This window comes from Poecilia mexicana, unplaced genomic scaffold, assembly GCF_051168715.1.
Source record: "Poecilia mexicana isolate PSO_F unplaced genomic scaffold, ASM5116871v1 scaffold_9, whole genome shotgun sequence".
Classification (NCBI taxonomy): domain Eukaryota; kingdom Metazoa; phylum Chordata; class Actinopteri; order Cyprinodontiformes; family Poeciliidae; genus Poecilia; species Poecilia mexicana.
Window position 1 is genome coordinate 4,502,402 of NW_028263378.1, and position 18,666 is coordinate 4,521,067.

Consider the following 18,666-nt stretch of genomic DNA (forward strand, 5'->3'; position numbering starts at 1 on the left):
TTAAAAGGTCTTTTCATCAGTCTAATTCCAAGGGTCTGCAACAAACAGCTGCAACTTTGGCCAAACATGTTGAAGACCTAAAAAACTTGTTAAAATAGTAACATGTAAAAAAAAAAAAAGTTTTTCATTTTCCATTTATTTGGAACAATTCAAGTTTTATTGCCTTCTTGTAAAAATTGTACTTATTTTTTGTCCTAAAAAACCAAAATCACAAATAAATATGTATAATTTTTAAATAGAAAATAAACTATTATTACAGCAGGTGTTCATAAACAATTTAAAATATTAGTAATGAGGGGGAAAAATTGCTTTTTGGTTTGAAAACGTTGCTGACCCCTGGTCTAATCCTTTAACTCAATCAGGATATAAAATTGTAAAGATTGTTTTTCAAAACATGAGAATAAAATTAACTGGTGAAGCACAAGAATAAATAAATAAAACAAATCCTCTAGAAGAATAGCACACTGCAAAACTACAAGATTTCACAAAGTATTTTTGGTCTAGTTTCCAGTCAGATTATTTCACTTACAATGTGGGAAAAGTGTCATAAGTAAAATAATCTGACAGTGGAACTACTTTTAATCAATATTAATGAATTATTGACTTAAAACAAGCTCCTGTATCTTTCTAAATCGTTACTTGTAAGTTAGTTATGTCTTATTTCAGGTGCACTACAATATTTGCACTAGAAACTGGAACAAACATATTTAAGATATTGTGTTTGTGCAGTGGAACATCTGAAATCTTGTCTTTACAAACAAAGAAGTCCAACAAAGACTTGAGACGTCCCCTGTCAAAGAAATGCCTTCAAAGACCTTTTTAAAGTCTGGAGAACCACTTTAAATATTACAAGATCGTCTGCTTTATGTAAGAATAGGATAATTGAAGACTTCATGCATCAAGGCCACTAGCAGTTAAAAGAAGCACAAAGATAATCATTTGTCAGATCTAGAAAGGCACTTAAAAAGATTGAAGGAGATTTATTCAGACATTTAGATACTGTCTGTCTTCCAAATGCATCACAAAATAGAGGATTTCCTAAATTCTCAAGACATTTCTTTTGTTCTTTTTAAAGAAACAACAATGGAAGAGCCTGTCGGTTTGAAGTGCTCACCCTTTGGAAGTCACACTGGGGGTTTGGGCAGTGGACCGGCCTGCAGATGGAAACGTCGCTGTAGCAGGTACACTCCTCACACGCCTCAGGCCGCCATGATGAGTTGTTCTGTAGAGACAAACATGAAAACAACTATTAGTCAACTAATTATTATTTGTGAAAGCAAAGAGCTTTTGTTTTTCTTTAAATCAAAGCTATTGAGGAATGTTGCAGCGAGGTAAACACTTTTGGCAGTAGTAATATTTCTAATGTGTCTTTTGACAATAGAGATGCACAATATAGTGTACTTTTCCTGGAATAGTAAGTTGTTTCTCCACCATTAGCACATTTAGCAGTACACAGGGGTGATTGACAGCACTAAGACACACCTCCTGGCTCTGATTGGTTATTTTTGACATGGAGAGGTGCATTTTTCCAGATATAGTCTCCCAACATAGTGACAGTTTTAGCAATGTTTATAAAATAAAACATAATATTTTTTATTAAAAAAAGAACAAATCAAAACAGTGTTGATTCCTGCTTCAAGCAGAGTAAAACTGCATTATCGCTGTTAAGTCTCGCAGCCAGTGAGACACAGAGACAAACCAATGAGGCAGAGTATGCAGATTTCTGCTTTGCTCACTTTAACATGCCTGCTGGTCGCAGTAGCTAATCCCACCTGGCTGACAATGTCTTATGAATAGCTTAAAGCCAAAACTAAATCAATATTCCAGTGCCCGCATATGCTGAAATATATCATCACCCAGACCATGAATCTGATTCAGAAGAATGATTAATGTCCCGCTCATGACAGGAATGAGCCGTGGCGTTCGTGTCCGTTCGTGGCTGACACGCAGCAGATCTGTTAAAGGACGTCTGGCTTTAACCTCGAGGCTTAACATTTACAAACGGAAATGTGAAAGGGTCAAAAACGGCTGCAAACAAACACCAGCAGGGAAGGAAACTACCAACGGGATTATTTGTTTTCACTGGTCGACGGAAAATCCCTTAAGTCTTAAAGTCGGAGCTCAGCAGCCTGACTGCATCAGAAAACCCAACCGATAAGTTAATGAAAAATAAACAGAACCTCAACAAAACAAACAAAAGACTAGTTTAGATAGACACAAAAGGTTGATTTGATAACTATACACCAAATTTCAGACTTTGGAAGTCCAATAAAAAGTTCTGCAAAGTTCCTGTCAAAAATAAAAATAAGAAAAACTGAGAATCTGACAGAGAAAAAATAAAGTCAGATTTTATTTATAGGAAAAAACAGAACCAGGTAAGAGAAATGATTCCAGAATACAAAACACAAAAACCATACAGGCGCAGCCTACAGGTTAAAGTTTACAGTCAAATAGTTTTAACAAATAATGTTCAGTTCTCCCACTTTCACTTTGTTTGAGTAAATATGTTCATTCATAGTTTCATGTATTGTTGCCCTGCGCAGTTACAACTTGTTGAGCATTTGACCTTTCAGTTGCATTGTATTGTACTGAAATTAACTAGGAGCTGAAACGATTAAACTGATTAATCGTGATTAATCAATTCAACTAATTTAGTATTTGATTAGTTGTTAATCAAATATAAAGACTAAAAAAGGCCAAATAAAAACATACTTAGAGTAATAATCAAGCCAAAACTGTAGAAAAATATTTAAGATCTAAATATAAGCATATTTATATCTTGGTTTTAGCTCAACCTGGTTTAAGGTCAGTAAAAATAATCTCCTATTAAACACATTTTGCTACACATTACTGATGCTAAGTCAAGCATAAAGTGCTGAGCTTTTCACATGTTGGTGTTAGAAATATCAAAGTATCAAACAATCAAGAGTACACAAAAGGAATGCTTGTTTTGAATTTAAGAAAGAAATGGAATTGTTTATTTGCATGTCTTAATGTACTTTTAGTGAAAAACAAGATTAATTGGCAGCGCTAAGACCCACCTTCTGGCTCTTATTGGTTCTTTTTGTTGTGCATTTAATCAACAATATGACAATGATAGCTCAGGGAAGAGAGAGGAGATTGATCTTTTCACATATTATCTGTCTCATATTATACAGTCACAACATGGTGACAGTTTTAACAAATATATAAAAAACATTCTTGGACATCCTAAAACCTCCAACTTCTTTCTCCTAGTATTCTGAGGTCATCCTCTGAGGTTAAACTGAAACAAGCTTAACAAACTTAAGCTTATTTCAGTTTAAGTTACCTGAAACAAGCTAACTTAAGCTAATTAAGTATGTAAAAAAAACATTCTTGGACATCCAATTCAATTTCTAACTTAAATAGCTTGTTTACCTGAAAAAATAAAAAATAAATCAGAATTATTTTTGTTTGGACTGTGTGCCCCACACAGCTGTGATGAGTGTGCATCCATCCATCAACATAAAGCACAGGACAGATAGCTGCATGCTGCTTTATTGGGTTATTTTGAGCTTATCCATCCAGAGTCAGCAGTTTGAACCACATAACCAGCACATGGGGGTCTTAGTCATTATTATGGGAAGATATGCAGCCCTGAATCACAGCAGGAGGCTTTTTTGGCAGCACAGCTGGCTAATTGAGGTAATAAACTATGACAGAAACCAACAAAGCAGCATCACATAACAGTTTGGGGCCATTAGGAGGTCATAGATAAGCAATGTATCAGCCACAACATGAAAACAACTTTTTTAATACTGTGACAGTCCCCACTGAACTAAAGCTCTAAACTCTACTGAGTTTTTACAAAAACTGCAAGGTTAACGTTATTTTTCCGCTAATCTCGCTCTAAAACCAACAGAATCAGACTTTTCTCCTCCTTCACTGTGTTACAAATTCAATTAAATCAAAATGTAGCTGTTTTATCCTGGAGATAACACAATCATTCCTGAAAAACCATCACTTAAAGGGACAGTGTTATTTAAAATCAACTTATTTTTTAGTTTTCCATCATGTTATAATGTTGCCTTGATTTTTTCATGCATGTTTGAGAAATCCTTTAATCTCCATGGAAACCATTCAGCTGTACAAAACACCTGGGTGGACCTAGCCCCGCCTTCAAGGCACAGCTCCTCCTCTGAGCTGCAGTTTCCAAGCTTACGCCTCGTAGACCGCCCCTCCCCCACTACTTTCCCACTCAACTCCTTCAGACTAGCCAGTAGCAGCAATTAGCAAGCATCTGCTGAGCTCATTATAGGAGCTTCTTCTCAGTGCAACTCTGGTATAAATGTTAAAGGGTTAATATAAGAGCTATGTTGTTATGACTTCCTGAAGGTGGAGTTTCAGAAAGAGCAGGAGCTTCTTAAAGAGACAGGCCCAATTTCAAGTCGTTAAATTAGAAAGTCAAATTTCTTTTTAAGTCATGTTTGATATATGCAGCATTTTTATAACAACTGAGGTCAACATAGTTACTTGATTGTGCTATAAAAGGCACAAGGTGCCTGGGAAATACATAATTCTGCCCCTCCAACATGTTTAACTGTGACTTTCCAGGTGTGGCTCTGACCAGACGTATTGTGATATTTTATTGTGATCTTCTCTGCATTAAAGACCTCTGTGAATGGCTGTATTATTTTTGGACAGACAGAAGATGGAAGAGCAATATTTAAACCAACTTCTAATCTGGCAGATTCAGAAAAAAATAGAATAAATCAAACAAAACCAGATCCTGTTTCAGATTCTGCCAGTCTTTGATTTTTGAACCTAGACTGATTTAGATTGTGGTTTTGTGTTTATTATGGTTTCAGCTTAGGTTTCATTCTTTTGGATTTTAGATTTTATGGGTATCTTTTTGCAGTTTTGCCTAACTTCTGTTTTTAGAGCATCTCCAGCCCTCCAGAGCTACCTGCAACTTTTAGATGGATTCCTTCTCCAACAGACCTAAATCAGAGGAATGGCTCGTTACCAGACTTCTGCAGCGCTGACTGACAGCTGGTGAGAATATTCAGCTTTTTGATTCAGGTGAGTTGGAGCAGCAATGCATCTAAAAGTTGCAGCATGGTAACTCTTCAGTTGCATATTGCTGGCCAGCAGGAGGAAGTTGGAGTCTCTGGTGGAAATTCATACAAACAGGCAACAGCGCTAATCATCAGGCGACTCTGCAGCCTGTAGCTCCAAGCACAACTTATTAAATTATGAAATTTAAAAGCTGAGGCAAGAGTATCAGATAGCACCATCTTTTGAAACTTTACATGATTTTCCTGAGCCAAACTTTCTGATCCCCCTGCAGCAGCTTGAATATTGGAAAAATATGGCATCAGGCTGCCAAAACGTATTAAATGAACTAATTACCCCGTTTCCCTTCAGGAGGTTCAGCAACAGTTTTTTGCAATTTGAAGGTAAAATCAACTCATGATAAAATATTTGCATCACCCCATCCTAAATTAGGGATGGGGTGGTGTCACTGAGGTTAATAATAAGCCAGAGAACATGTTGATATGTGGTCAGAAATAATGTTTCCTGTTATGGCTCCCTGATGGTCTTTCATGTCTCCCTGAATAGAGGCGAGTAAAATTAGCAGAGCTGCAAATGTATGTAACTGACTGGACAGTCTCACAGCTTAGAGTGAATTTCAGTTCCGTTTTTAGCAGGAAAACATTTCAATTCTGAGCCGAGCATAGTCAGAATTGGATCTTTTTAATTCCAAAATTGGCCTTTTAACCTCTGTCCACATTAAGATGAGTAACAGCCAACTCAAACTTCGGCTATGACTGAGAAAGAAGCTCCTACTAAACTTTACCATCTATTTTTTGCTCAGAAAATTGGATCCATGTTTCTGCATCAGTTCTAAATCGGATTAGAAATCTTTCCCCAGGAAGAGATGTAAAAAGTCCCCAACTCCTTAAGGGTTTAATCTCAGGTGAATCCCCGCTAAAGACCCCATCTACATTACTCAATATATGATATTTTTATCTATGTGTAAAATAAATTAATAATCCATCCACACAAGCTCAGGAATTTAGAGAAAATGTGAAAATACCCACAGTGTGCAAGGATAGCAGCTCAGGTTTGAATGTAAACAGAGTAAGGTCAGAGTGGGAAAAAATTACCGTGAAGAAAAATAAAGAAAGGTCTTGGTTGATCATAAAACGTGAATATGACTGATGGATTCCCTTTTTTAAGAGAAAATATAATTTCTTCACATGAAATAGATAATCTGCAGAGTAGTAGAGAGAGATGAGCACTGCCAGCTAAAAAGTTAATCCTAAAGGAATAATCGTAAACATTAGCAAGAAGGTATTCAGCTGAAGCTAATGCTACGATGCTAACTTCAATTCCAAGACTACAACAGTCAACAAGGACCAATTTAATTTTAACATTATTGTGTTTATATTTCGTTATCTACTTTCCGTGTTTTATTTTAGTCCTGTATGTTTATTTGAACTAAAGTTATTGAGGAAAACAGACCAACGTGAGGATAGAAAACGGAAAGGCTATGTAAACAGTCTTTATCCTTTTCAAAATAAGAGCACGAATAAAAACGTCTACTTCAGGATGTCTCAACAGTTGATAAAAACTTCATGCCCTCACATATTGTATTTATGTCTATATATTCATCTCTACTTTTAATTTTGGTCCTGTATGTTTGCTTGAACTAAAGTTATTGTGGGGGAAAGACAGAGCGAACGTAAGAACAGTAAAAGGAAGTGCTAAATTAAAAGACGTCAGCCCTTCAAAGTAAGAGCCTGAATATTAACGTCTCAGTACTTAAAGAATTTAACAAACAAAACCTCAACACAAAGTAGCGCTGTAGAATTTAAATGGAAAAAATAATTTAGAGGAAAGGAAGTGCACTAAACGTTTCCTAATGTTTTATGGTTTTGGTTGTAAGTGGTGTTTATTTCTGTTTTGTTGTTTATGGTGTTCTTTACAAAATTAAAGTTTATTTATGTTTCATATGGTGAACTTCCTTTAATTTGCCATTATCAATATATTTCCTGAAAATAGTCTCAAGTAATATCGAAATATTGACATATTGGAACAATTTCTGGGATATTTTATCGCCTAGCAAAAGTTGTTATTGTGACAGGCCTGTCAAAATTAAAAATTGTGAAGGTAGATTTAAAATAAATAAATAAAATTCTCCATGCAACCTTGTGCAGAAACTGTTCCCACAATAAAGATTTTATACCTATAATCTACATGAAACGTTAAAACATGACAGTGCAGCGCTAACCCTGTTTGTTTTTCTCAACATCCTTAAACTGCAGATGAAATGGAAAGCTCCCAGTTAACACAGCGGCTCCATGAATGAACTACAAACAGCAGAAACGGCCGGTGTCCTCGAGTCGATTCTGTCCGAATTAACACAGAAAGAGGAGAGGACTCAGTCAGCGCGACGCAGATTCAATTAAAATCCAATCAGGAAGAAAACGGCAGAACCAAACACTAACCGGCCTCTGTTTTGTTTAGCTGTCAGGTACAATGGTTGGACTTTCTCATTTAGAGCAGGGAAGTGTGAAGGAAAGCACCACGCCAAGCGAGCAAAACAGAATTTGGTCACAATTGGACGAGGTGCTGATAAAAACCGAAGCTATTACTGAGGCAAACTCAATCTGGAGACACAAAGTGACTAAGGAGCTCTGCAGCCGGCCGAGACGCTTCAGAAAGCAGGAATAACACTCTCCTCTGGGGGAAACGTCTGTCAATACAGCCTTCCATACGAAGCAGAGCTCAATGAAGCCTCGCTTTATAACAGCAGGAATAATTCATGTTATTATGTCAGCAGTTATTTTCAACCTTTCACTTCTTTTTTGACAGCGAAACAAGACAGTGGGAAGCTCTGAGTCATGGAAATAAAGATTGGAAACTGACTCACAGTGACCTTTCAGTGGCTTTTAAAATTAAATTTTATCCTTTAAGGTTTACCAGCGATGAATTCACAAGTAAATACAAATATGTTACGGAAGAGTATTAGGAACACATAATGAATTCTGACTTTTTTTTTCTTCCTGAGATTAAATTCAGAATTCTGAGATTAAAGTCAGAATTCTGAGAAAAAAAAGTCAAAATTCTGAAATTTAAGAATTATGAGGAAAAAAAGTGGGAATTCTTTTTCAGTGTACTTAATCCTCTATATCTAATATGTAAAACATTAAAGGACAAGTTCAAGCAAAGACTTGCCAAACTCTGACACAGGAAATGACAAAATGGTCTGAACCAATTTAATGACTGGAAATATTTGTCATTTTACTGATATATTTATAAATATTTTGCAAATAGGTCTGTAAAGGTTGTTTAAGTTAATCTGAACTAATTTAATGAATGGAAATGTTTGTTATTTTACTGGTAAACCTGCAGATCTCCATGAGAGAGAGGGTTCATCTATTTGCATTAGGAAGAGGAACAGATTTGACCACTTTTGCTGCTTTTTAAAGCCACGTGTGAACAGTCGTAATTAAAGCTGTCCACTCATAGCTGAACCAGCCAGAATGTGCATTAGCTCTGGGCTTGAACAGGTTTTCACAGGCCAAAAAAAGTTAAAGTTATCTAAAACTGTCACAACATCAGCCAAACAAATTTAGTTTTAAGTTAAATGTTCAACAAAGTCACACTTCTACAGCTTAAACTACCAGTCGTTAAGCTTACACACAGTTACTTTGTGTGTCATCTGTCATCTGGACGTAGCGGCTTGTGCAGCAACCAATAAATGTTGATGTGCAGCAGGAGCTTTGTGTCTGCTCAGCCTCATGGTTAGCAATGTTATTCTAAGAGCCACTCTGAGAGTTTAAAAGTTGTCCCTCAGCTCAAACGATTCAACATCGCTGCCTCTGGTTCAATTAAAGGGCCGGCTGGAAGGACATGATGAATGAGTGGCTGATCGCCGGGCGCCCACCGCCCATAAATCCGGCTGTCGCCATGACGCCGCCACGGCTGCTTTCGCTCCTGCAGCCAAATATCAAGTAATGGGTTCTAGATCATCAAACAGACGGGCAGAGCAAGAGAGGCTCACGCTGAAGCAATGCAGACCTGTGTGACCAACCGAATTAATCAACTCAGCAGAAGAATGCTTCACTTATAACTTTTCATTTCATCCCCAACTACAAACTCGACTTGCATAAGAATGCTTTGAAGTTTCAAAATTTGTGGGTTATTTGGAGGAGGCAGAAAACAGAATCCAGAAACCAGTCAGACATGTCAAATAATAATAATAAAAAAGGTCAAAAAACAGATGAAGGTACAAAGGCGTAGCAGGGGGAAAAGGGAAGAGTAAATAAAAAAAAAACTTGAAAGTTTCAAACGTTTTTTTTTTTCTTCAGATGAAGGTGCTATAGCATGTCAGGCAAAGAAAAAAGCAGTAAATTTCTGGCAAAAAGTAAGAAATTTTGACTATTTCCTGAAAAAAAGTTGTTTGAAAAGTTGAATATTTGCTAGAAATAAATTAAATTTGGTGATTAAATTTGGGGAATAAAAAGTTAATCTCACTTTGTTTCTTGTTTATTGAAACCGAGTTTCAAATATTTTAGACTTCTGACATTCAGAAATTTCCAGGTTCATTTCTAAAAATGTATGTGAATCTAAAACTTTCTGTTTTTTCTAGGAAATTTTTGACTTTTCAAACTCAGAATTGTATGAGAATACTTTGAACTTTCAAAACTTTTATTTGAAGAAGCAGATAATAGAATAAAACAAACAGCCAGACACATCAAACAATGACTAAATTCTCAAAAACAGATGAAATTATGACGGCATATTAGGGGGATAAAAACAATAAACTTATTCTATCTCCTGGAAATGTTCTTCAGGCGATAGAAGGCTGATTTTGTAATCGTCTTTATGTGACTCTGAAGGTTCAGGTCAGAGTCCATCACTACACCCAGATTTCAGATTTCAGGCCTGATCTCTAGTTTCCAGCTACCTGAAACTGTGCTGAATTTCGATCATTCATCTTCAGGTCCAAAGATAATAACTGCAGTTTTGTTTCTGGTCAGCTGGAGAAAGTGAAGGAACATCCAAACGTCAGAAATACAGAGGAACTGCTGACAGACGAAGATGTGCTGTAAGAATGAGCGGAAAACCCTTGCTGTCAGTCCATCTAAAAGTTTTAACAGGATTTTACGGAACTTCAGAGTTATTGATGTTTACTTTTGGCAGGGTAGAAATAAAAGTAACATTTCTGGGAGTAAAATAAGTCTCCTGGGATGTTAGAGTGAAGAGAGCCTAAAGAAAAGAATAAAATTACAGCAGTGGAGCAGAAGAGGAATAAAACACAAGTGGAACTAAGTCACAAAGTAAGATCTGCAGTGAAACAAAAGCTTTTATCTTTTACTGTTTGGTTTAACATCTTATTAAGCGTCAAAACTTGTTACCACAAAAACATGTCTCTGCACAAACATAAAAACTTAATTTCAAACTCATAGTGCACTGAAATAAGACAAGTAAGCTTGTCTTATTTCAAGACAAGTTGAAATAAGACATTTTAGTCAAGAAGAAATAGAAATAATCTGCCAATATAACTTGTACTTACTAAGATATTTGCACTAGAAACTAGACCAAAAATACTTGGCAAGGTTTTGTGTTTTTGCAGTGAAATCTTGGAACAGAAGAACTGATTTCACACAAAACAAATGTAAATAATTCAAACATGCAGATTGCTGTACAAACCTTCTGTTCTATTTTCACCCTTCTAAATAATAAATCTTTGCGTGTTTTTGGTTTTGGTGAAAGTCATGTTCGTTGCTCGCCTGGTAACTGGGGATTTGAGGCTGAGTAGGTTTTTTTTAAATCACGGTTTTCTGTCCCAGGGAATGCCAACAGTGCAGTTTCACTGAAAGATTGATGACGAGCCGTTTTCTGACCATTTCTTTCTCTTTACAGACTTTATGTTGATTAAACTGTTTTAGCTTTGGGACATAGGAATATAGATGCATTTTTGAAAGCTTGGATAAAGTTTCTTGTAACTCCAGATCTAGAAGAAGGAAAGGGGAAAAGGTCAGAGGATGTGCTGTTGGTAGCATCACAGGCTTCAACTAAAATAATTCGTGGTTTGAATTACAATGCATCATTTAACAACCCTTCCTCTTAAAAAAACATCTTTCTTTCCAGGAGAAAATAAGCTGCTTTAAGTCCTTGTAAAACAGACATATTTTGACAAACCAATTGTTGTTTTGTTTATTTGTATTCAGCCTGTTATATTGTGAGCATAACAAATGAAGCATGGCCTGATTCCCTCTAAAATGTTTCTAAAACGGTTATTGCAGAGAAGACGCTACAGTCCATGCTGCATCTCAAACTAACTATGACAAATGGAAAAGATTAGGGTTTTTTCCAGCATTTATTATCTGTTTAAGCCAGACTTCTGAAACTATGAAGGAATTTATGTTTTTATCAAGAAGTGATAAAGGAAAATGGGACCTAAACATAAAGAAATCTAAAAGATAGGAAGAAGCAGTGGGAGAGAAACTCTGGTCGACACTACAAAATCTTACCAAGTAAGTAATATTTTTACTAGAAACTAGTCAAAATATCTCAGTACATTTGAAATAAAACTAAACTAACTGATAAGTAACTTGTCAGCAACATAAATGAGCTTGTTTTAAGTAAACAATTATTGAATATTGGTTAAAAACTACAAGTTCTACTGGCAGATTTCTTCGTTTATAACACAGGAATAACGTACCGTTATCTTGTCTTTTTAGCAATAAGCTGATGATTTTTTTGGTATCTGTAAAATGAGTAAGGTTCAAAAACCAACTGTAATGTCTCAAATCAGCAGGAACTGCCACTTCACCTAGTAACCCCACCAGTTACCTAGCAACCCCAGCAGAACTGAGCCCGTCACCTAGCAACCCCAGCAGAGTTCTGCCTGTTACCTAGCAACCCAAACGGAATTTCAGCGCATTGGTCAGTTTGAATTTGTAAAATAAAGTCTTCTGAAAACATTTATTTATTAAGGTACAAAACAAAGTATTTTTCTTTAACAAGATTTTTTTTTTCTAAATGAGGACAATAAATCCCAAAAAAGTTCTAAAAATGAACTTTTTATTAATTACCTTTCTACAAAAATTTGACTGCTTTATTAATATATCGTCTATTTAGTAAATTACTGAAGACTTAAAAACAGCAAAAGACTGCTCTCAATTTGACATTTTTGACTGCAATGACAAACAGTTTGGACACAAACAGTTTGGATGATAACCTAACGATTATCATCCAATTCAAAATGTTTTACACTCTCTGTGTCATACCTTCTATTATCTTGAAATATAGAAACAATTCCATTTGCTCATAAATAGTTTTTAAGCTAAGAAATGATATTGTACTGCTGATGGTCTGGGAGGAACACATTTCCCTGGGTTGTAATTTCTAAATATCTGTGCGTGTTAAAAGTTTTTCTGACGCTGATGCGATTATAATTCAGTTTTACAGTGTAGTAATATAATACATTTCCTGGTAGATCTCAGGAATTGAATCCCTCTTTTCTGCCACACAAGGTTTTGTCAGCAAAATCCACTTAAACTTTGCAACAAATGCACCATTCCATTGAAATAAGTGACTCTCGGTAAGTAATAAAGTATACACGCTGTGATGGAACTATCAGTTATTGTTTTATTACTGACAATTATGGCTGTTAATTTTGGGATGGGAGCCTCTTTATCTCACACTCGGCAACGCTGCTGCAGCATCTCTCCCTTTTATGACCCCCACAGTGAAACTGCACACAATGGGTCAATGACAGTTCCAGGAAAATATATTTTGCTGAAAAAACCTTCAGGGTATTATATTAGGAAACACTTTTTGTCCAGAGAGATGTTGCATTTGCAGGAAGCAACCCTACAGCAAGAAATCTAGCAGCTGCCAAAGACTCAATAAGCATCACCATTAAACTGAAATAAACTGCTGAAATAAATGAATGTGTGCGTAACTGATGCATGTAATATGTAAGTTTTATTCTCTGCATTCAATAACAGAGGTAGATTAACATTCTGATCATATTCTAGCCAGATAAGCAGATGCTCTATGAAAATTCATCTCGACGTTTACACTAGGAAGAAACTAAATCAGAGGTATCACTGCAAAAACACAAAATATTTCCAAGTATGTGTCTAGTTTTTAGTGCAAATATCTCAGGATACTTGAAATAAGACAAAATTAACTTGTAAGTTAATTTTCAGCAAGACATAGGAGCTTATTTAAGTCAATCATTACCTAGAATTGATGAAAAAGTGCCACCACTGGTAGATTATTTAATTTATAACGAGGATGTTGCTCATCTTATAAGAGAAATTAGCACAATTTCATCAATATTAGGGCATTATTTACTTAAAATAAATGATGCTCTTATATCTTGCTGAAAAATTATTTTTGAGTTAGTTTTGTCTTATTTCAAGTGTCCTTTACAACAATGTATGAGGACCTTTTTTAACAAAAAAAAGTAAATTTACACCAAAAATGTCATTAATCTCAGAAATGTTCTAGAAAATAGTTGGACATTCCTGAGCTCCCGAAGTCAAAAATTTGCAAGAAAAACTCTTTTTGCCATTGATGTTAGAAATTTCCTAGAAGAAAAATTAGCTTAGAAGCAAAAGTTGAAAATTTGTGAGAAAAAATTCAGATAGTTTCAGAACACTTCTGAATTTCAAAAGTCAAAAATATGATAGAAGATTAAGAGTAATTTAATAGATTTTCCAGAAAAACTTGGACATTTTCTGTGCCTGTAAAGTCACTAAACTCACTCAAAAAATTTCAAGTATTTTTCTAGAAATCTTTAGAAAGTGTCTCAAAGTTTCTGAGTTTTCTTTATGTAAATTTTGACTTATGGAGCTTAGAAATTTTCAAAATTTTTCTAGATCATTTCTGAGCTTAATCTCAAAATGTCCGATTTCACGGCATAAATTTACTCCTTTATTTCCATCTCCAATGCCCCTAAAACACTATGTAGTTCTGAGATATTTGCACTAGGAACTAAACCAAAAATACTCGGTAAGATGTTAATTTGTTCAAAGTTTGGAGAAAATGTGAGAAAGTTTTCTCCAGATCTCATTTTATGCAACTACCTTTTGAATTTAAACACATGCTATAAACTGCTGTAAAGGATTAATGTGTCACTGCTACATAAAATAACCTGAAATACATCCTGAGACTTTATCATCAGTCGCCTCCTTCATTCACTTCCACAAGCACTTTTCCAGGTTGTTTAGTGAACTAATCATGCTGCCACATTCTGTGTAATTGGTCATTTAAGTGCCGTTTGAGGACAAATTTCTGCCTAATTTGTCCCTCCTGCCAGGTTCTAAAAGCTGCAAAGCATTCTTTTTATGACTGAGAAGTGCATCAATTTAGAAACTGCATGTGATAAAAGAAACTCGTTCAGCGGCTGCATCCACTCTGAGAAATATGATGCCATGAGTTCAGGAAGCAGCAGATGATGAAAACTAAATGTAAAGCTCGTAAAACAGGAGCAAGAATTTTGCACGTCGCTTCTTGTGGCAGTAAACCCAGCAGACCAAGCGGCCCGGTGACGTATTGATCGCCATGACGACTCGTCTCGACCGAAACCCGACATGGGAAGCAACGCGCTCTGCTGTCTGCGCCATCATTAGCTTTAATAACGCGTTGAGATACACAACAAAAATAACAAAATGTCATTTGGAGGAAGGAGGAGAGAGAGACACAAACAGCTGCAAGAAGCAGGAAGAAACATTTCCACAATCAAAACAGAACAAAAACTCCAGATTTGTATTTATTGAAGTTAATTGGCTTCATCTGCATTAATTGGTGTAAACAAAAGCCACTGCGCTGCAAAATCGTAAAGTCTTACCAAGTAGTTTAGATCTAGTTCTAATGCAAATATCTTAGTAGGCTTGAAATAAGAAAACTAACTCAGAAGTATCTTTTCAGCAAAGATGTAAAACCTTGGCTTCAGCCTTAATATTGGTGAAAAAGTTTTTGTTCTGTCGGCAGATTGTTTCACTTATAGGATCGGAAAAATGTCTTGTTGTAAGTGAAATAATCTGCCAATAAAACAAGAACTTTTTCATCAATATTAAGGAGTTATTAGTTTAAAACAAGATCCTGTATGCTGCTTTGTCTGATTTCCAGCTAATTAAAATATTTGTGCTAGAAAGACCAAAAATACTTGGTAAGAGTTTGTGCTGTTGCAGTGTAGAAATAAAAACATGTATGAGGCGATGTGTGTGTGGCGATGTGCAGTGTGCTTTGAGTCCCAAAAATAAACTAATAGATAAATAAATAACGAGAAAGTAGAAAAGATTTCCCAAAAAGGAAAATCCCACCAGGGCCTGAGCAGAAAATCAAATTATGGAGCTGAGAGAGGAAAGATCAGATCACACACACACACACACACACACACACACACACACACACACACACACACACACACACACACACACACACGCACACACACGAACACACACAAACACACACACACATGTTTGTTTTGCTATCTTTGTGGGGACTTTCCATTGACTTCCATTCATTTCTACAGCCTAAACCTTACCTTTACCATTTTCCTAACCCTAACCATCACATACCTAACCCTAACCCTAACCAAAACTCAATTCATACCTTAGCCCTAACTCTGACCCCTGACCCAAAACCAGGGTTTCCCCTCGTGGGAACCAGGCTCTGGTCCCCACAAGGAGCAATTGGTCCCCACAACGTAGTATATGTCAGGAAAATCATCCCCACAAGGTATTACAAACAAACGCACACACACACACACACACACACACAAACGCACACACACACACACAGCTACATGTATATACAGGTTACAGTTTGTCCAGCAACACTCTGCTCATCTTTATTAAAGACACTAAGAGGGTACAGAGGGGCAATAACTGAGTTTGGGAGGAAGGTTTTGTATTTTGGTGCAAACACACACACACACACACACACACACACACGGCTGTTGCAGGTTATGTTGTGGTATGAAAAGTGAAATGTGCGGTAATGTCTTGCTTTAAGGCCCGGTCAAGCCTCCGTGTGGTTTCTTGTAAACCTCCGTGTCTTCTGACCCGGGGCTGGTAAATAATTTAGTTTTTTCGCCAGACGCTGTGACTTATGGAAGGAAATTACAGCAGCTAAAAAAGAAAAAAATGTTACAAGCTGCTGTTGGTTTCAAGCAATATTTATCTTCCTTGTAATAAAAAACAAGAAATGGAATGAATGAAATTGAAAATATTCTCTTTATTTAGTCATAAGATGGACTGCTGTGGAAAAGAAACACAAAAAATAAAACATTCATATGTAATTACTGAATCTGACAAGAGATCAAAGTGAAAACAAACCAATTCTCAACCATTACATATAAGCTTGTTTTTATGTTGGTAATCAAGAAGTTTGAAATTCTGCAAAAACATAAAATATTAAGTATTTTTGGTCAACTTTGTAGTGCAAATATCTTAGTTTTCCTCTACAATAGCAAGATGTAAGAGCTTGTTTAAAGTAAATAATACCTTCATATGATTAAAAAGTAAACATTTTACTTGCCAATTGTTTCACGTGTAACATGGGGAAAATATCTTGTTATAGTTTAACTAATCTGCCTACTGAATTAGTACTTTTTAATCAATATTAAGAAATGATTTACTTAAAACAAGCTCCTATATCGAGATGAAAAACCACTTATATGTTTTTTTTTTCTTACTTAAAGTGTGCCAAGATATTTGGAACCAAAAAATGTTTGGTAAGATTTTGTGTTTTTGTACTGTGGAGATAAATAATATTAAAAATCTTGAAGTTTATCATGTAATTTCATTTAGTTGAGCATTTTCTGAAGCTGTTGTTCGTTTGGTCCAGTTTGGAGAATGAAACATGACAGATTATGACCCATTTAGTCGCCAACCCTTTGACTGTTACATTTTGAATCTCTTAAAGTGACAGTAGCATTTAACTAAGAAAACACTGAAATGGAAAGCATCTGTGAAGTTTGCCTTTGCTGTACTAATAGTCAGTATTTATACATGTTACGTCTAGATTTCCTCTCGTATTTTTGCGTCGTTCTGCCTTGTGTTTAATCTCGTTTATGAGTTTCTGTCATCTTTTCGTTTGGTGTTTCAAATCTCATGTCGGATTATTTTTTCTGAGTGTCGTGTTAGTTCTGTTTAGTCATTTTCTCCCATCAGATTTCCACGGTTAACTCCAGTTTCCTGCCTTCACTCACTGCTGCAGCCTCTTTTAAGTGCTCCCTGTTTTCCCCCGTCGCAATCAACCTGCGTGGTAATTAAGCCCTCAGCTTTTAGTGATGCTTTGCTGGATCCGTCTGCTCCGCTCAAAAGTCAAAGTTTTTTTCAGGTTTTCTCTAGTTTGTCTCAGTTTTTGTAAATTTGGGTTTATATTTTATCTACCTGCAGTCAATTCCTCAAATATCTTGCTAATTGACAGCAGGGCTGAAACGATTAATCAGATTAATCGTGATTAATCGGTCGTTTAAATAATTGTCAACTGATCTAGTAATTGATTAATCGTTTAGTGGAGCATAGACTCTACAGCCACTTGGTTAAAAACAAAACCTTTAAAACAGTGTTTTAACCAAACACTGTAGAAAAAATAGATACATTTTGCATTTAAGATAAAAAAAAACATTGAGCAACATTTAGCTGCACCATCCTCCTCCAACTACTTCCTGTTGTTGTTGTTGTTTTCTTTGTCGTTTCCGACAGTAGTAACATCCGGTTGTTGATTATGTGACTCGTGTGAAGCAAAAAAAGTGTTTCTATTGCAGTTTTGCAAGATAAACCTGTTTCTATTTGACCCACCACCCCAAAAAAAATCTTATCCTCGTGCAAAAACTTTTTAGTGAAAAAGGAGAATTTTTTAAAAATTAACTTGTTTCCATTAAGCAAATTTATTTGTCAAATTGTGCAATTTTAAGTTTAATGGAAACGCAGCTACTGACTATCAGTCAGGAACTTCCTAAATGGAGCAAGATTCTGAGTTATGACCAAAAAGCACAGAACCAAACAGAGATTTAAAGGGAAACGGCAAAAGCAAATGAGATGGATTAGCAGAGTTTGCTAACAACTGATGCCATTTTGCCATGGAATAAAATCTCTGCTGATATTTATATATTAGTTTCTAGTGACAGTTTGACTTGCAGCAACAGTCTTCTGTCAGAGGCATCTTCAGATTTGCTGTAAGTAAGACTGACTGCTACTGCTGCATCACCATCCACACAGACTGAGGATTTTTGAAATATGACTTATTACAATATTTATTTCCCTTTAAATTTGAATTAAACAGTGCACTGATTTATTTCTACCAAGCACTTTTTGATGCAATTTAAAAGTTATTCTGTAGACATTGGGAGTTTAATTTCTGATAAAAAAATATAAATTGGACTCATTGTTTCTGTAAAGTCTCTTGAGATTACATTTGTTGTGGATTCAGGCTCCATTAACAATCTAAATTGGATTGAATCAGTTCAATGAATCCTTTCAAAAAGATGCAAACCCAAAATCTCAGAGGAAATAGTTTCACTAAAAAGGGGGGATAAATAAAACCTTTTTTTATTAATACTTTTTCGATTTCTTTCTTTTTAATTCCTCCAAACCTTTCTCTAAAGTTTCCATCTCAGTGACGTTTTTCATTTTCTGACTGGACGTAAATTAATTTCCCTGT

At 35.7% G+C, this 18,666-nt stretch overlaps 1 protein-coding gene across 1 annotated transcript in view; it reads right to left on the minus strand.

Annotated features, from left to right (window-relative positions):
- The window catches only part of fras1 (Fraser extracellular matrix complex subunit 1), a 265,712-nt gene that overhangs the window by 182,671 nt on the left and 64,375 nt on the right, over positions 1-18,666 (minus strand). The window contains exon 3 of the mRNA XM_015012328.2: positions 1,115-1,222. Within this exon, the coding sequence (XP_014867814.2) occupies positions 1,115-1,222 (108 nt within the window). The remainder of the gene's footprint in view (positions 1-1,114; positions 1,223-18,666) is intronic.